General features: G+C 42.4%; 1 protein-coding gene across 1 annotated transcript; it reads left to right on the top strand.

Moving 5' to 3' along the window:
• The first annotated feature begins 3,738 nt into the window (after nt 1-3,738).
• MINAR2 (membrane integral NOTCH2 associated receptor 2) lies at nt 3,739-18,397 on the top strand. The gene is made up of 3 exons (XM_030566118.1): nt 3,739-3,903; nt 16,305-16,550; nt 18,218-18,397. The coding sequence occupies exons 1-3, from the start codon at nt 3,739-3,741 to the stop codon at nt 18,395-18,397; spliced, it is 591 nt and encodes a 196-aa protein (XP_030421978.1).
• Nucleotides 18,398-20,201: the final 1,804 nt, after the last annotated feature.

The following is a 20,201-nucleotide window of genomic DNA, read 5'->3' as shown; positions in this document are numbered from 1 at the left end:
TTTGGGCTGGCGCCAAGGATGCAAAGTTTCAGAGGCAAATGAGAATATTTTCTAGATATAATGAGTGAAATCAGGGATTATCATCTAAGCTTACCTGCAACTTTAGCTACAGCTTTCGTTTCTTCAGTGGCTGTAATACTTGACTATTAAATGTACATGCAGTCTGCAACTTGGAAGTCATTATGTTTACACGTAGTGTAAATGCATCATATTTCCTTCTCTGGATGAATTAAAAATGAAGTAACGTATATTTGGTTACTGCACTTCCCTATAATTCAAATAAATAATACAGATCAATGTGCCATTTGATTAGAAAAATAGGGAGAAGGTTTTTTTAAGATTGCACTGGTATGTGAGCACAGGTGCAATGATCTCGAAATGCATTGTTGCTTTGCCCAGCACTGCCACTCCGGAGACCACATTGATCTGACTTACGGCTGGAAGTACTTTCCAGATGTGCTCAGTGAGGCATTTGTACTCTTCCAGCAGTAGATAGTCACAGCAGAATTTACTCAGTTCTTCTAACAGTCTCTCTCTATTAATCAGTTTTCCTTCCAAGCTGATGAATAACACTTCAACCTATGTCAACTATCCAAGTTCAATTGGACAATAAGGGTTAAATTTACTCCTATTCAGAGGGTCCAGCAAAAGGCCTGTGTGCTATTAAATCCCATTTAAACCCTATTTTGACTGATTAAGTGGGATTTAAGTATTTCATGGAGGTTGTACTAGCCTTCTGCGCAGGAGAGAATTTCACTCCCAATGTACGCTATAAAGCGCAGCCCTGGCCAAAAGTACAACAATTAGAACTTATTCCACATGTCTGACAGGTAAAGTACTCCTGGAATTTTAGTTGCATGTCACTTACTCTGGAGAAGCATTTCTATTCACTTTCATCCTCAGTGAGCATGACAGAAGCAGTGTCCTTTGGGTCATTTCTATGCATAAGAATTCCCTGTAAAAAGAAAAGTAAATTAAATATTTAATGTAGAGTAGCAAATTAGAGTTAAAAATAAAAATAAAAACTATCTAATGTCGACATCCACATCTCAGCAACCCTGGAGAAACCTGTGACTGGGAGATACTGCAGAGGATTTATGTGCTCCTGAAAGATGGAATGGGGCCTATCTATCCAAGTATTTAACAACACTAATTACCGGGGGCGGCTCTAGGGATTTTGCCGCCCCAAGCATGGCAGGCAGGCTCGGGGCGGCTCTAGACATTTCGCCGTCCCAAGCACGGCGGCATGCCGCGGGGGGCGCTCTGCCGGTTGCTGGTCCCACGGCTCTGGTGGACCTCCCACAGGCGTGCCTGTGGAGTGTCCGCTGGTCCCGCGGCTCCACCGAAGCCATGGGACCAGCAGACCCTCCACAGGCATGCCGCCAAAGGCGGCCTGCCTGCCGCCCTCCTGGTGACCGGCAGAGCGCCCCCTGCGGCATGCTGCCCCAAGCATGCGCTTGGGGTGCTGGGGCCTGGAGCCGCCTCTGCTAATCACCACACTCGCTGAAGTCACCATGGTAAATAAAGCGACATAGCACTATACAACTATTAAACTAAATCAATAACTTCCTGAATGTCTCAAACTGTAATCTACCAGTATATTCCATTCTGTAGCATTCCATGTCTTCCCTGTAAAGCCCTACAAAGACACAAACAAAAATGAACGAGTGGTATGCTAGAGTAGTCTTTGGAGCATCAGGAAAGTAGGCTTAAGCCCTTCGCCTCCAATGAGGTAATGGCATGAGAGTTCAGGTCCTGTGAAATAACTACTGACTAATTGTAATATCTGACCCAATTCTGAATAACTTCATTCTGCTAAAACCAAATTAGAAACTGAATAGTAGATAGAGCAATAAATGTTTCAGTCACATGTTGTATTTGGTCATTCATCACACCAGCCATACTGTAGGTCCTGCAAGGAGGCAGCAACTCCTCTTGCCTAACTATGCAACTTCGCAGAGGTATTTGAAAAATTATTTAGTCAAGCCAAATTTCAGTGCATTTTGAAGTGCCATTTTGTTGGGAGTAATAATTTGAGTACAACTTGAGCTGCTCAACAAGTCAGATCATTTCAAACTGTACATTTATAACAAATAAATTGTCTGGGGCTCTGTTTATCCATTTATATAGGTGCCAGTCCTGCAAAGTGACTGACTGCCTTGCTAGTGCTTGGTTAAATGGGAGCTGAAGAGCCTCATATGCTTAAAATTAGGCACTAACTTGAGTTAAATTTAAGTCAATAGGACTAGTCACATGCTTAAAGTTATGTACAGTTGCATACCTTGCTAAAGCAGGGCCTTCTAGAGTTAATTCATCCAGTCAAAAAGAAACTATGTCATCTGATTTGTGACCAGTCACAACCAAGCAATATTGCTCTAATATGGCATTCCAACTGGCAGCTACAGAATAAACAGAGGTCACAAATGCGATCAAATAAATACAATTGGTGAAAGTCATGGACACTCAATGAACAAAAAGAAGGTGAAACATCTTAATTCATTGTTACAAATTATTTATTTGGTACCAATAACACCCTGTATTATTGAAACTGTCACTATTAAAACTGTTTGTTTTCCTTTTTCTGTTTCATCCATTTTTGAGAGTGAGAACTGATTAGACAGCATAACTTTTGTATATTGTCATTTTTCACTTCCTACTTTTTATGCTTTAACACAACTCTGCAAAGTTCATGTTGCAATCACCACAAATATTTAATCTAACCTAAAATAGTTTTCATAAATTAAAAAAAAGAGAGATTAGGATATTTCTTTTAAATGTTTTTGTAAAAAATCTTTTTTTTAAAACCTACTTTTTGCATCTAAACTACTTGGCAAGGTGGCAAGGACATCTGAAATAAAATACAATAATTAGAAATGTGAATTTGAATCAAAACAAAGAGTAAAAGCTTGGTGTTTTTTATTACCTGTACCGGTTATAGTTGGTGGCTAGGCTGAAGGAAGGAAATTTCATCAGTCAAAATCAACGTGACTTTATAAATATGAAATACTAAAGGTATCAAACTCTGAAATAAAATACAAGCATCACAGATACAATAATGAAAAGTAAGGGCTTGATCTTATACTATTGAAGTCAATTAGAGTTTTCCATTGATTTGAAGAAAGATTAAGCTCCTAAGGAATGCTTGCAGTTTCAGTAGATGAAATAAACTAATATTCCCCATATTGAGGAAAAACTTACTGATGAAGTATCCCTTTAATCTGAGAATGTGTATGTTACTGTTATAACATCAAACTACTGTGTTGAACTGTGTGACAAAATGAAATGAGTTAGTATCCCCAGAGAATAATTGCTGAAGGACTTGCACCATTCCTATTGTGGTATGAACTGCTTCTAATTAGCTGAGAAAGAAATACTGTAAGCCTGAGATCTTTGGCAAGTCACTTAAGGAAGTGCTGGTATGCATTTAAGTGTCTCATGCATCTAGTCACTGATACTCTGTTAGTTTTAATGAGCACATATACATCTATCAAAATGGTCCTTAAACTTGAAAATTTAAGCTAGGCTCTTCAGGAAGCATGTCTTGCCTGCTATGCTGCTTCTAAATGATCTTTTTATCATTGGTAGATGATATAAGTGAGCGTGACACCGAGCAGGGGTCAGTTACAGTTTCAGGCAATTGCAGGATCCCTTTTCATTTCATTAATAATAGAAGGAGCCCACAGCAGCCAGGAACCAGAAGACTGGGCTGTTTTCATTATTACTCAATAAATGGGGAACATGGACTTCTCTGTTTTGCCAAACAACAACCATCCTGATAAATTCCTACAACTCGATGTGAAGTCTTTAATGAAAAACTCTGCCTTTCTACAAGCCAGCCTAGTAAAATTTCCAGAAGCAGCTTTTCCAGGTGCACAGCAATGGCACAACAAAGTCTATTTACAGGTAAGATCTAAAGGAAAGACCTGAATGTTTGACTTCTTTATTTATTATTCCTTATAAATGATGTGGTTCAGAAACAAATGAAATTTGGGTTTGAGCTTTTTGCTGTGGTTGCAGCCACTGCATGTCCCTGATCCTATCAGTGAAAGTTTTGACATCAACTTCAATGGGAGCAGGAGCAGGCTGTATGAGAACAATCTTCCTGATTCCAGGGGCTCAAACCCTATCACTGTTATATAGTTCCACACCTCTTAGTACCGGCACTGACCTGCTAACTCCTGGTTGTGGTATTTTTTAGCATTTCCCAGTATGTGTATGAAACTTCCCAGGAACAACACGCAGGTAGGAGCTAGAGAGAAGAAAAATTCTGGAAGAGAAAAATTCAGGCTTAAAATGGAAACTCAGTTACATCCTTTACGATAAGAAGCAGTTGCTGTCTCCCCATAATAACTGACATTAACAGTCAATGATTGTGTACCATCCAATTAACTTGGCTTTCATGACTGCTGTTGCGTGAGTTACTTAAGCAGATGCCAGTGGGTTATTACTGGATAGTAGTTAGGGTGAAAGACAAAGGAGGATACAGAAATAGGGAAGAAAAGAAGAAACCCTTTAAGTAGAGCTTGCCCTCATACAGTTTTCACCAGATTGCAAAATATAAAAACCTAGTCCTGTGTCCTCTATGGAACCAGCTTGGGTTTTGACCTCCAGAAAGTGCTCAGGCCTCAGTGGATCTGCTGAAACACAGAACCACTTCATGGTGGGGAGAGGAGGGGCAATTGCTCCCCTCTTCAGCTCTCTAGCTATGTGACTCTACTGGAGCCAAGTTGCTAGGGATGACTCCCACTGCAGCTGCCCCAGAAGTTCCCCTCAGAAGGGAGGAAGGTTGCCAACATTTTATTGCAAAAATAAGTGACAGTTTTCCTAAAGCGCGCACGAGCACGCACACACACATATGTGCTGACAGTACGGAAAGTTACTGTTTTTTCTTAAGGGATGATGACTCATGAAACTTGAGATGTCCGTAGGTCTCTAGGTGATGACAGAGGCGACAGGCCACACTGTACCCCTCAGGGCAAGTGCTGTGTTCGGGAGGTCCCATAACGGCCACACATGTTACTCAGTTCTCTTCCACCTGAAAGATTAAATGTATAGGAGAGCACGATGCACACTGTGCATTGAGAACCTCCTGAACCAAGCAAGAGGGCAGTTAGATTTTCTTCAACTCTGCCATTAACTCACTATGACACCAGTCTAGTCAGTCTCCCTCCCTGCCCTGGTGAGATCAGACACCTTTGGTGCAGTGATGCACAACATCTACGGCAGCTTCTTCAACATGAAACATCTTAATGTACATTATTGCTCTGGCCAAACAACTTCCTTTTTCCAAAGTAGGACACAGAAAAGCTTAGCATGTTGGGGGAATGGGTGTAGTGAGAGTAACTATAATGTGACACATAGCTGTAGCCATCAGGGTTTGAATTCAGGAAAAACTGTTGTATGTGTGTGGGGCTATAAGATGCTGCCTGTCTCCCCCCTACACACTCCACCTTTGCTTTTTGTTCACTATCATAGCCCTGGAGGACATGGGAAAGAGTAAAATGAAAGAATCACTTTAAAACGGGAGGTAACCTGTTCCCCACGATTAACTTCTTGTCACCCTCCACCCTCTGAGATGTCAGATGCTGCTTGATTCTAGAAAGAAGGTCACTGGTCCTGAAAGCAAGTAGCCTGTGCACTTCTCTCCCCTCTGGTCACCCCTCAGGTAGCCTGGCTACTTTCTGAGGAGGGTAAACAAGCCTATGCCCATTTATGCTTCTCCAATTTACAGTGATTGGGGAATCCTGCTTCCTCAGGAACCCTTATCTCCGCTTTCCTGCTGCAGGGCCCCCAGTGGATTCTCTCCACCTGGCTCTGCTCCTGACTCGTCTCTGAAAGCTTCACTTTCTGCTCTGAGACTCCCGCTCTGCATCCTATGCCCAGCACTGGACAACCTCGATGGAACCCATGGCCAAGGCCTGGCAATTACTGAGGCATTGCAAGGGGCCCAGCCCAGTGTGCAGCACAGCTGCAGTGCTGAGGGGAGCAGGAATTGGACTCCTCATCTTTGCCCCTGCAAATCACCCCACCAGAGACCCCAGTTTCCCTGCATGCCCCTCTAACCTCTGGCTATTTATCAGCTGGTCCCATTCAGATTTGGCCTGGCCACCCGTCCAGAGGCTTAGCCACCTGCAGATGGTCAGCCAGGCCATACTGAGGGGTGGTGAGTTTCCAGTGATAGGGTTGCAAGGGGTGATAGAATGATTTAGTATGGGACAGCCAATTCTTTTATTAAAATAAGGATCATCCTTACAATAAAGACAGTTTTTCTTCCCCTCACATAGGATTGTAACACATTAACCCACCTTCTCCCTTCCCCAGCACAGTGCACTAACCTCAAGAAGAGATGCCCATAAGATCCAAGAGACTGGGAGTGATGGTGGCTTATTTCCCATCCCACCACTATGTGCAGGTATGAGGAGATCCAAACAGCTCTTTCCTCAGAAGGGAATGTCCCAGCCTATTTTAATGAAGTAAGACTAGCTGTCATTGAGCCATCACTGAAAACTTCCAATAGGATTAAATCTATAGAGAATATTCTCCCTTAAAATGGCATCTTCCTCATAATCCTCCTGGAGAGAATTCTTCTGAAATTCATTCCAGCACTAGGGTGGCCCTCTTAAAGGGAAGCTACTCAAATCACCATTTCCCATGGAAAGCAAATTAGAGTGCTATTTTTAAAAAAGTTAAATGTAAGGCACAAACTCTCCTTTTCACCATGTTCATTTGTAGATCCAGCTAAAGCACTTAAACACAATGTGCATTTTTATTTCTCTTTTCTGCTCATGTGCAAATAAGAAGAAACTAAATACCTGATGCATTCCAGACTTTAAAATGAACACGATAGCACAGTGCAGAGCTAATGGTTTGTGAATAACATGATGAGCAGGCTAATGGGGGTGCAAGAGTTAGTTAATTCAGAAACAGGAGGGGTGTGTTTCAGTTTTGAACAGGTGGCTGTGATCTACAGCCTCCTAAAGTTATTAAACCTTGAGCATGGCTTAAACTCCCTGTCCAGAAATTCATTTTCTTTTAAGAAATGTTGCTACTCAAGCCTCCCTGTGCAGAGCGACTTCTCAGCCATGTATTTGTGAGTTTCTTGGGATGTTTGTCATGAGATCATTCAAACTGAAGTGCACTTAAGTGCTCATGTGTTTCCTTCACCTATAAGTATCTTCATTTATTCCATTATATAAGGCAGTCTGATAAACGTATCTTCATTTCAGAGCAAAAGCTTTTTTCACTTTCTATTTTGGTGTCAGGCAGAGTGAATATTCATTCCCTCTTATTGTATATTTTTGTCATATAACTATGAAGTAAAATAATCTTGGTACTTTCAGCGCCCTGTGTACCAACTGTGATTTACCTCAAAAAGTCTGGCTCAGGCTCAGCCCCTGCAGGTCTATTCCCTTCTCTCGGAGCAATGGCAACAGTAACCTGCGATCAGACAGCCTCCTTCAAGTCGAGTATTATGTATCAGATGAAAAGCATTTCAGAGTTAACAGATTTAAGACAATAAACCAACCTATACTAATGCTTGTTTTTCCCTAAGGCAACTCATTCAGCAGAGCCTCTCCCTATCTGTCAACCTGTCTCCCTGGACAGCTTCTGGCAAGTGACCCACCCCCTTCTTCCCTTGAGAACATTTTTTTAACTCTTTAATGTTCTTTTGATCTCCAGCCTGCCAGTTCTAGCAAAACAACATTTGCAATTTGTTGGCTACAGTAACTTTGAAGGTAACAGCTGGACCCCTTGTCTTCCAAGCATTTGTTTGAGGTTGCTTATCTAGAGAACCATAGTGTTCCTTTCCTGTTTGTTCTTCCCACAGCCTCCCCCCTTCCCCATTAAGTTAGATACATTCATATGGGAAATGCTAATAAACCACAATAGCTATACAGTAACTTTATCTCAGTGACCAGGTCACTTATATAATATTCACACAGACAAGGTGGATGAGGTAATATCTTTTATTGGACAAACTTCTATTGCCGAGAGACACAAGCTGAGAGAGAAGTTTATCCAATAAAAAATACTACCTCATCCACCTCATCTCTAAGAGCCTGGGGCTGACACAGCTACAAGAATACTGTGTATAATATTCAGAGCATTATTGCATGTCCAGATACTTAGATAGTACATAGCAGCTCCTTTCTGTCACAGCTAGTTTCCCAGAAGCATGCCTTTAAAGGAAGACAAGGATCCGTGCTAGTGCATTTCTCAGAGGTGTGACATAATGCTCTGAGGTGTATAATAAATTAATCACTTTCTGTTAGGATATAGATATTCAGGCCTGTCTGCAAAGGCCTATACTTTAAGACTTTAGGTGTATTCTTATCACTTAGTTAGTTATAGAGGTATAAAAGAAAGAATCAGAAATCACTGTCTGTGTAGTGGCCTTCTCTTACTGTGACAGTCTGAGGCCTGGTTCTTTAGCAGCCATAAACTGGGAAATGTATGGTCACATCCTCACATTCCAAACTAGTCATATTAAAATAAGGCAATCTGGGACTGTTAGGAAGGTGATTCAATCTATCACCTCCAGAGAAAGGGAACAACCTAGAAGATATGAAAGGAAACTTAGGCCATGTCTACATCTAAAATTTTGCAGCGCTGGTTGTTACAGCTGTATTAGTACAGCTGTATAGGGCCAGCGCTGCAGAGTGGCCACACTTACAGCAACCAGCGCTGCAAGTGGTGTTAGATGTGGCCACACTGCAGCGCTGTTGGGCGGCTTCAAGGGGGGTTCCGGGACGAGAGAGCAAACCGGGAAAGGAAACCAGCTTCCCCGCGGTTTGCTCTCTCGGTCCCGGAGCCAGCCAGCAAACCGCAGGGAAGGAGACCTGCTTGCTCGGGGTTCCGGGACCGAGAGAGCAAACCGGGAACGCCGCGGTTTGCTCTCTCGGTCCCGGAGCCAGCCAGCAAACCGCAGGGAAGGAGACCTGCTTGCTCGGGGTTCCGGGACCGAGAGAGCAAACCGGGAACGCCGCGGTTTGCTCTCTCGGTCCCGGAGCCAGCCAGCAAACCGCAGGGAAGGAGACCTGCTTGCTCGGGGTTCCGGGACCGAGAGAGCAAACCGGGAACGCCGCGGTTTGCTCTCTCGGTCCCGGAGCCAGCCAGCAAACCGCAGGGAAGGAGACCTGCTTGCTCGGGGTTCCGGGACCGAGAGAGCAAACCGCGGCGAAGCTGGTTTCCTTTCCCGGTTTGCTCTCTCGGTCCCGGAACCCCGAGCAAGCAGGTCTCCTTCCCTGCGGTTTGCTGGCTGGCTCCGGGACCGAGAGAGCAAACCGCGGCGAAGCTGGTTTCCTTTCCCGGTTTGCTCTCTCGGTCCCGGAGCCAGCCAGCAAACCGCAGGGAAGGAGACCTGCTTGCTCGGGGTTCCGGGACCGAGAGAGCAAACCGGGAACGCCGCGGTTTGCTCTCTCGGTCCCGGAGCCAGCCAGCAAACCGCAGGGAAGGAGACCTGCTTGCTCGGGGCTCCGGGACCGAGAGAGCAAACCGCGGCGAAGCTGGTTTCCTTTCCCGGTTTGCTCTCTCGGTCCCGGAACCCCGAGCAAGCAGGTCTCCTTCCCTGCGGTTTGCTGGCTGGCTCCGGGACCGAGAGAGCAAACCGCGGCGTTCCCGGTTTGCTCTCTCGGTCCCGGAACCCCGAGCAAGCAGGTCTCCTTCCCTGCGGTTTGCTGGCTGGCTCCGGGACCGAGAGAGCAAACCGGGAAAGGAAACCAGCTTGATTACCAGAGGCTTCCTCCTTCCACGGAGGTCAAGAAAAGCGCTGGTAACTGTCTACATTGGATTACCAGCGCTGGATCACCAGCGCTGGATCCTCTACACCCGAGACAAAACGGGAGTACGGCCAGCGCTGCAAACAGGGAGTTGCAGCGCTGGTGGTGCCCTGCAGATGTGTACACCTTCAAAGTTGCAGCGCTGTAACTCCCTCACCAGCGCTGCAACTTTCTGATGTAGACAAGCCCTTAGTTTGATTGCATCCTGTCTGGCAAGAACTCACTTATCAATAGACACAGCTGGAGAACCCTTATGTCTGTATAGATGTAGTTGTGAAATCCTTACTTCTGTATCGTTTTGTATGTTTATTTGCATGGTCTCTGTCTGGTTCTCTGATTGTTTCTGTCTGCTCTATAATTAATTTTGCTAGGTGTAAACTAATTAAGGTGGTGGGATATAATTGGTTAGCTCATCATGTTACAATACGTTAGGATTGGTTAGGTAAATTTTAGTAGAATGATTGGTTAAGGTATAGCTGAAAATATTACTTTATAAATTAGGGGCAAACAGGAAGTAAGTTGAGATCGAAAAAGAAGGAAAAGGAACTTGAATTTAAGCTTGCTGGAAGTTCACCCCAATAAACATCGAATTGTTTGCACCTTTGGACTTCGGGTATTGTTGCTCTCTGTTCATGCGAGAAGGACCAGGGAAGGGTGAGAGTGAAGGAATAAGCTCTCTAACACTTTCCACAGAATTAACTTATGTTAATTATTAGCTAATGTAATTGTTTCCTTGCCACCCACTTTCATTGTTATTGAGGAGCTTGTGATGAAGCAATTCTTGGCAATCTGTGTAGTACTTAAATTCTCTGGACCACTATCAGTTTGATTTTAGGCCTAGCTAGGTACAGACAGCCCTTGCCTCTTTCATTAATTATCTCCTCCTGGCAATTGAGAAAGACCAAGTGCACACACTGACACTTTCACATTTACCACCTGCTTTTTGATCCACTGACCATGAGGTTTTGTTGGCACAGTTGTGGACACTGACAAGGATAGATGAAGTGGTGCTTTAATTACTCCATTCCTTCCTTTTGAGAGGACCCAGATGGTATAGTGCTGAGTGATTGCTTTTCTGCCTCAAGGGTTCTCTCATCTGAGTTTCTGCCAATATTCCATTCTGTCACCCTACCTTTTCGGTTTGTATTTGAGGCCGCTGGAGGAGATACTGAGCTGATCTGGGCTGCATTGTCATTGATATGTTGATGACACTCAGCTCTACATCTGTTTTTCATTGGACTCAGCCAGGGCAGTCACTCAGCACTCCAATGTTTAGCCAAGATTGAGGCCTGGATTAGGACTAGCTGGCTGAAGTTCAGTTCAGACAAGATGAAGGTGATGCTAGTAGGCTGTGTATAACAGCTAGCCGAGATGGTGAAACTGATATCTGGCCCCTCATTAGGTGCAGTTTCTTTACATTTTCTTAACATTGGTTGCAATCTATAAGCCTCTTGAATACCCAGATGGTCATGGTGCAGCTGTAGCCAAGAGCACTTTTTAGTCATCTATGACTGGCACAAAGATTGCAAATTTTACCCCAAGGTAGGAGACTTATCAGTTATTATTGCCTTTGTCACCTCTGGACTGCATTTCTGTAATGCCAATCAACAAACAAGATTTTCCTCCATGGCAGAGTCCATTCCCCCACCCTTCCCATGATTTGGAATCCCACCTTCAACAGGTCTAGAAGCTAAAGGTTAATGTCAGCCATGCCATAGAAGTCATGTGGCTCAGCAAGCTCAGGGGAAGGAGGCACTGTGGGAGCAAAGGACGGCTAACCAAATATTATTCTAGTTTAGTAAAGTGACCAGTTATGTAAGAACATCTGTTACAAGGTGTTATATAATATATAGCAAACAGAATTTGACCTACAATATGTAAAATCACCTATTGTGTAGAAATTCCTTTGATCCCTACTTTCAGTAAAATGGGCTTGAAACCAAGTTTCTGCCTTAATTTTTGATTTCCTGGTTTTGATGGATCATGTTCTTTACTTGAACACATTCACTGCTCCCAATTCACTATGTCTAGTCTATGAATAGTCACCTAAGTCATATGCTATTATTTCTGTTTTAGATCCCATCAATTCCAAATCCACAAAGAGCTGTCAAGCTAATTTCTCTAACTTGTGTTATATATATATATATAATCGATACTTGTGTACTTGCATATTTGTACCAGGATTCACAGTGCTTTCCCTTTCATTGAACATTCTTATGAACACAATCTGGTTAGAATGAAAGTCTATGCAAAGGGGTTGTGAATTAATATATGTAATATTTTTCTGCATATTACTCCTCTTCTATTTCTCTGCTTTTTGTGTACATAATCTTTTTTGCAGGGTACCTGCTTTCTCTCTGTCTTATTATCCCTTAAATCTAAACCGCTACTTCTGTAAGGCAGCATCTTTCCTTCTCAAAAAGAACAGGAGTACTTGTGGCACCTTAGAGACTAACAAATTTATTTCAGCATGAGCTTTCCTGAGCTACAGCTCACTTCTTTGGATGCATAGAATGGAACACACAGACAGGAGATATTTATACATACAGAGAACATGAAAAGGTGGAATTACGCCTACCAGCAGGAAGAGTCTAATCAATTGAGATGAGCTATCATCAGCAGGAGAAAAAAAAAACCTTTTGAAGTGATAATTGAGATGACCCATAGAAGGTGTGAGGAGAACTTAACATAGGGAAATAGATTCAATGAGTGTAATGACCCAACCATTCTGAGTCTCTGTTTAAGCCTGAGTTAATTGTATCTAATTTGCATATTAATTCGAGTTCAGCAGTCTCTCTTTGGAGTCTATTTTTGAAGTTTTTTTGTTGCAAAATTGCCACCTTCAAGTCTGTCACTGAGTGGTTAGAGAGGTTGAAGTGTTCTCCCACTGGTTTTTGAATGTTATGATTCCTATGTTAAGCTCTCCTCACACCTTCTATGGGTCATCTTAATGATCACTTCAAAAGGTTTTTTTTCTTCTTTTACATCATCACCCCCACATCACTACGTCTTTACTGCAAATCTCCCATCACATTTACCACTCCTATTCTCATCAAAATTCTAGCTGCCTCTGCCATCACCTCTTCCCTTTGATTATGCTCATGGATACTGTATACCCACATTCCTATATCACTGTTCCCCATGGGGCGGAAGGTATAGTAATTGCTGGGATGAAGAGGTAACTAGATTATCTGGGGTATCACCAATAACATGAGGCCAAATCACCATGCATTGGCTTTATGAGAAAAATTTGAACCAATTTTGAATCTATTTTTATTTTCAAATATTTTTATTTGAAACAACTGCTTTAAAACTCAACATTGTCAAGGCACATTCTTTTCACAATATTTTAACCTGGGCAGAATGAACATTCCCCTGGTGAGAGTGCACATTTCTTCAACATAAGCTTCTCCTATTTTTAAAAAAGTCTCCAGAGGTGATCCTGGCAGTTAGAGGGCAGTATGCCAATTTCATTACAGGCAAATTGGTGGAAACTATCATAAGTAAAGAACAGAACTATCAGATGCATAGATGAACACAATGGGGAAAAGTCAACATGGCTTTTGTAAAAGGAAATTATGTTTCATCAATCTATTAGAATTCTTTGAGGGGTTCAACGAACATGGACAAGGGTGATCCAGTGGATATAGTGTTCTTAGACTTCCAGAAAGCTTTTGACAAGGTCCCTCACCAAATGCTCATAAGCAAAGTAAACAGTCATGAGATAAAAGGGAAGGTCCTGCCATGGATTAGTAATTGAGTAAAAGACAGGAAACAAAGGGTAGGAATAAATGGTCAGTTTTCACAGTGGAAAGAGGTAAATAGCGGGAACTCCCAAGGATCTATATAGGACCAGTACATTTCAACATATGCTTAAAGGATGTGTAAAAAATGGGTAAACAGTGAGGCAAAATGGCGGATTAAATTTGATGTTGCTAAATGCAAAGTGATGCACATTGGAAAACATAATCTCAACTGTATATACACCATACTTGTTACCACACAAGAAAGGGATCCTGGAGTCGCAGATAGTTCACTGCAAACATCTGCTCAATATCTAGCAGCAGTTAAAAAAGCTAACACAATGTTAGAAATCATTAGGAAAGGCATAGATATTACAATGCCACTAAAATCCATAGTCTGCTCACACCTTGAATGCTGTGTGCAGTTTTGGTTGCCCCATCTCAAAAAAGTATATTAGAATAGGAAAAAATACAGAGAAGAGCAACAAAAATGATTAAGGGTATGGAACAGCTTCCATATGGGGAGAGATCAAAAAGACTGGGATCGTTTAGCTTAGATAAGAGGTAACTAAGGTAACTTACAGACATCTATAATATCTTGAATAGTGAATCTAAGGTGTCCCTATGATTCTATCTGTCAGAAGCTGGGACTGGACAGCAAGGGATGGATCATTCAACAGTTGCCCTGTTCTGTTCATTCCCTCTGAAGCACCTGGCACCAGCTGCTGTCAGAAGACAGAATACTGGGTTAGATGGACCATTGATCTGATCCAATATGGCCATTCTTCAGATCTTACGCTATGTTCTCCAAGTACATCCATCTCGCAAGCCTGCAGGAAGCATCATTAATGTAACTGAAGAATTCTAAATAAGAAACACAGTAAAATGCAGGCAGCAAGAGTAGACAGTTTAAAATGCCAACAGTTTAAAATTGTGATGTGAAAGCTCTGTCAAAGTTAAATACTGACATATGGCAACTGCAATGAGCTAACACATGGGCTGTGGGTACTGGGGCTCCATCTGCTCTCTAATACCAGATCATGATGATTATGGATGGGAAACACACTTAGTTCCTTGTGCATGGAAGAGTGATATGAATGCCTGAATGATGCGTCCTCATTGGATTATGTATATAGAATCTGCTGTTTTCTCTCCCTTCTCACATTATTTTAAAAGAAACCAACCCCTCATACCCATCCCTCTCCCCCACACATGATGGTTGAGGAATTAGTATATATTAAATCTCTTCATTTATCCCTCGGAAGGCTGGAAAAAATATCTTCATTTCCTTGCCTCTGAAACCTTTTTTGGGTAAATGAATTTTGAAGCTGGTTAGACCTTTTAAGGAAGTATGGGGAGGAGTATTTGAAAATCTGTTCTGATCGCTTCTCTGAAATTTTTTTTTTTAATAAGGCTGCTTTCGTATGTGATTCTAACTCCTCTCCAGTGCTCCCTATCATTCAGACACTAGTCCAGGCTCAGACTTCAGCTGTCTCAAATCAAAGTTTCCAGTTCAAAGAAATGTTAAGGAAGTAGGAGAGAAATGTTATTTTCTAACCAGGAGAGTTTCATTTGTACTGCACATATGCTGTAAGAGCAATTCTGGGACTGCCTTACAAATTTATTTAAGGGATGTCATAAATGTATCTTAAATGTGTCTTCCAGGGCTGCTAAAATTCATTTAATTCAAAGTAGCAGTGAAAAGGGAATTGTGGTGAGCTGAAATTATGCTGTTCAGGTTTCTGGTAACAGCATACTGAGATTGTCTGATCCCTTAGTGGCTATTGGCCTTCACAATATTCGCAACAGCTTTGCCAACTCTTGGAGAGTTCTACAGAACCTTCACCAGCCCCTTTATACTGATCCAGCCCTTTTGCTTGACACAAAGAATCCAGACCTGGGATAAGAATGTCACACCTGCTGTCAAATGGTGCAACTTCACTAAGGCAATCAAGATATATCCGCATACACCACTGTGACAGAGTGCAGGGAACAAACAGGTGAGTCTGCACTCTGATCACTCAGGTACTAATTAGTTCCTCTTAAGAAAGTTGATGGAGGGAATTAAACAATCAGGCTGTCTGGGTTGGCTGGGATAAACTGCCAAATACTTCATCAGCTCAAAGTTGATAAAGAGCCAGAGCTTGTTGAGCCCAGTTACGTAGAGACCTCTGTGCTCCTCAGGTCCTGAGGAGAGGGCCAAAGAAAAAAAAAATCATAGTGGTGCTGTAAATGGATTGTTGCACTGGGGCTGTTGTGGAAATACTGGAGGGAGCTTAAAATAAAGGGTTCAGTGAAGGCACAATCAGTGGAATCTGTTCAGTTTCTGAATAAGGCAAGAGAGAAGCTATGCAAAGTTACACCCATGTGTGTTTTGGGCCCTCAATCGCTAATAAATTTTGGTCCCCACAACTCTGCTTCAGCATCATATATTTCCTTTGTCTTCATCAGAACTGCAATTCTAAACCCAATTCTTATGGCAGTTATTTTGTTGCACCTGTTTTCTATGACAGTCTTCTCTTCCAACAGGCATTACCATGACAGCTTATACCGACAGCAGCATTTGGCACTCATTTTGCACAGGCCCTTGTTCCACACAAGAAGAAAGGCTGCACAAGCTGGAGAACCAGCCCTCTTGTGTCTTTCTAGACCATAACAGAAAGAATAGGCAGTTATTATTTTAAAGTTAGTTCTACTGCACAATAGACTGCGAATGTTAAGGGCATCTATGTCATGAGAAGATTGAGGATGATAACCATTTTTTGTCCTGACTATCCTGCAGAGAGAAAAAACAAATGTCTGTGAGCATCCTGGCTTAGAATTGAATGGGGTCAGCCCAACAATGATTGACAAAGCTCTTGGTAAACACATAACGACTGTCACCTTGAAATCCACCATCAAGAGCAATCCCTTGTACACTGACATCCGAACTGATGATGACTGGGCAGAGAGGAAAAAAAACCCTTCCTGGACTGTTGAAGACTATGACAAGCATTCACTGCATTCTAACCTGGCTAGCTACTTAAAGGTATTGTGCTGTAGAGTCATACATGAACAAACCTAGATATTATGCATTGTATTTATACTTGAACCACTGAATAAAATGCTGTGCTCATTTGCTGGTGATTCTGGTTTCAGAAGTAAATCTGAATATGTTTTTGTAAGGATTCCATGCGGATCCAATCACGAGAGGTAGGATAGTAGTATGGTTAGGACACTAAAGACTGCAATTCAATCCTGGCTCTGTCACAGCTGTCCTCTGTCACCTATAGCAAGTCATTTAATGTCACTTTTCCCCATCTTTAAAATGGATATAATAGTATTTTCCTCTCTCACACAGGCAATGTGGGGAAAAATTCACATTTGTTTGTGAGGTACTAAGGGTTAGATCTACAAAGCGATTTATGTATTTAACTCCCACTTTAGGGGACCTAAGTCCAATATTTATCCACTATTGAGATCCTCGAAAGCCCTGCTCAACTGCTGCCTAATTCCATAGGTATCTAAAGTCACTAGGCACTTGAGTTTCCGCTAGTAAAGTCCCCAGGGTGCCTAAATGTTTGCCAGTGTGTATGCTCGCAGCTGCCTAAGTCCTGCCTTTGCTGATCTGCTTGACACAAAGCTCTCATCTAAGCATCAGCATGGTCTCACATTAGGCATTCCCCTGCCTGTTTTGGCTGCAGAGTGTGATCAGATAGGCCTTCTTAAAGCATGCCTAGCCCACACAAAAGACAGCTGAGGGGAGGTGGTCCCCAAAAGCCCAGTAATTAGAGTACTCACCTGGGAGACCTAGATTTGAAGCCCCTCTCTGCCTGATTTGGAGCAGAGACTTGAATCAGCTGTTTTGAAGGGGAGGGGAATGTTTCCATCTCACCTGTTGAAGCTGATCTAACTTTTTATAAAATACTTAAAAATTCATTTGAGCAGGGCCTGGAACCCAGGGTTTCTACTTGAGTGCCCTAATCACTGGGCTAGCAACTCATCCATTAGATCTCACTGGCCAAAGTCCTGCCTCTCTCCTCAGCAGTTCCTAGTGACTAGTATAGGTGGTTCCTTGCTCAGCTTGCTGGCTTTCCATTCTGAGGTGCTTCTCTCCTCATGTGTCTCATTCAGGGCTGTGGATTCCATTAGGTGTCAAAGTACCTAAATGTTAGGCACTGCAGCAGCTATGTCCCTTTGTGGATCTAACCCTAAAATACCATGTTGATGGTGGCCATATAAGAACCTGGACAAATAAATTATGCCTCTATATACTTTTTCAAATAATTTAGCTTCTCATAACCACATCCTCACCACCAGTACTCCTGTCTGCTTGTGGGTTAGTGTGTAGTACTTTGGAGGGAGTTTGACCATTCTCCTTGCTGAGAAGTGACTCAGATCTGCATTTGTAAATTAGCACCTTTGTATCAGGATGAGAATGTCAGGAGGTTTCTTCTGGGTCTCTGTCACATTTCAATGGCTGGTATCCTACATTAGGTTCCTGGCTGAGAGCTATGATTTTAATAGTCCTCCATGGGACATTATTCAGCATCTAGTGCTGCCGAGAGTTCAAGTGTAAATTTTTCTGATTTGAATTGTGATGTTTTAAATTCATTAATTACTAAGTGATAATCAAAATACTCCTGACCAACTATGTTCTGGTGACTTTACGTACAATACAGAGGAGCTGAGTTCATTTTCTGATCTTTCTTTCAGGAAAATCCTAATGATCTACAATTTTGGATGGGGGATATTTATACCCCTGGATATGACACCTTGCTGAAAAAGAACGAGAGAGAAAAGAAACATTTAAAATGCTGCCTAATTTTCCTGCTTGTGGTATTTGCTATCTGCATCTTGATTGCAATAGTCACTGTTAGCATATTATTTACTTGATACAGCCAAATCCAGTCACAGAGGTTTTCCAATAAATGTTTTTATGAAAATATTTTCCTCCTCTGGTTTTATCTGAATTTCAAAGTTGTTGTCATGAATGCAATTTATTTGACATCTAAGTTTTACAAAATGCCTATTCAGCATAAGGAGTCAGTCCTTGAAAGAGATAAGTACACTGAGCACTGCAGTACCAGCTTTATGTTATCTGTGTACTTCACAGCACTATTAATAAGATGCTCATTTAATAGCTTTTTCTTCTGAACAGTGATCTGGGCCAGACTCTAATCTCAGATACATGGTGCATATAGCCAGGACATAGACATTTTTGCTACCTGTCCACATACTATGCAAAATCCTATATCACACCTTCCAGATCTACCCCAGTTGTTATATCATAAGAGTGTGACAATGTAGCATTCAAGGTATTTCAAAGTGTTTTACAAAGCAATAAATTAGATACTAGTAGGGGCTTGGACTAGGGAGTAAATTGCTGCAGCCACAGAGTATTCAAGTTCTCACAGAGCTGGCCTAGATGCTTGGGTTATTCACAACACTTGAAAACAAACAAACAAAGCCCACGTGCTCTTCAGTTGCCAGAGACAGGGCCTCAATTTACTACTTCACTACTGCCTCACATCCCTCACACTCTATCACCAGTGTATCACCCACTAAAGTGACAGTGTCAGTATTTTGTTATATGCCATATCACAGAATTTGAGTTCTAGAGCAGAAACTGGAATAGCAGATCCACATTCAAGGGGTTAAAGAATGAATTCTGTTTAAATGATGTGATAAGGGTCATGTGCAAATAAATGGAACACCTGAAAGTGTTAAAATAGCTTACATAAACAGACTGATGTCTCAGAATTATTCAGGATAATGAAAATACAAGCTAAGTTGACAAATACTGTATCACAACCTGCTGTTGACAATACAAACTGTGTGCACACATAGGAGGAGCATGTAAGTAAGTTCTATTCAGCCCATGAAGTATCCTCTGTGCTCATTGGACCAAATCCCTGAACCAAGGCAAGCCCTCTGTGCATGTCTGCAGTGGCACAAAGAGGATGTAAACTGCCCTAACAGGCAGCTGGGGATGGCCTGACACAGGGAAATCTCCCCATGATACTAAGCATCAATAGCATGTGTTATGCCAGCTGTTCCCCCTCCAGATGGGAAGTGTGTTGAGGTGGATCAGGAACAGGATAGGGGTGAGGCCAGACTGCACAGCACTGCAATCTGACACTCGGGCAAGAGGAACAATCACTAAAGGAAGTAGTCTACATGATGTAAGGCAGAGTAGCCCCATAGCTGCTTTCACTTATGCTGGGGAGGGGACAGTGGGGGAGGAAAAGGGGGAGATCAGCCTCAAGATTGGGGGAGGCAGAAAGGGGGGTTAGAGCCACCTTTGTTTCCTTCCCCTTCCCCAAAAGTGTGATCTTTGATCCCATCTACACTATTGCCACAACCACTTCAAGGACCTGATTAAAACAGGGTTGGCCTCTGAGCCAGTGACAACATGCAGGGGCGCCATTTCAGATTTTAGGGGGGAAGGGGAATGACTTTAATCGTGATTTCTGGGGCTACTTAGGCACTTGAAAACTCTAGGGTTTTGGCAGATAACTTAGCAATTAGCAGACAGGAACCCTGTATCTAATCCCTTTATAAAAGAAAGAAAATTAAATAAATTAGACCCACTCAGCTCTAATAACAACATATTCTGACATCTTGTGGCAAGTCACTTAAGGGACATTGGTTAGGTTAGTATATTCTCACTTTATTACTAACTCTTTGGAGAGAGAGA

This window comes from Gopherus evgoodei, chromosome 6, assembly GCF_007399415.2.
Source record: "Gopherus evgoodei ecotype Sinaloan lineage chromosome 6, rGopEvg1_v1.p, whole genome shotgun sequence".
In the NCBI taxonomy this organism is placed as follows: Eukaryota; Metazoa; Chordata; order Testudines; family Testudinidae; genus Gopherus; species Gopherus evgoodei.
The sequence above is the reverse complement of the archived record's forward strand: the minus strand, read 5'-3'. Positions and strand labels throughout refer to the sequence as shown.

Bases quoted from the DNA above. Each gene is read 5' to 3' on its own strand.
- MINAR2 (XM_030566118.1), top strand. From the start codon at position 3,739: ATGGACTTCTCTGTTTTGCCAAACAACAACCATCCTGATAAATTCCTA. The intron at 3,904-16,304 runs GTAAGATCTAAA...ACTATCCTGCAG, and splicing joins ACAACAAAGTCTATTTACAG to AGAGAAAAAACAAATGTCTG. The intron at 16,551-18,217 runs GTATTGTGCTGT...TCTTTCTTTCAG, and splicing joins ACCTGGCTAGCTACTTAAAG to GAAAATCCTAATGATCTACA.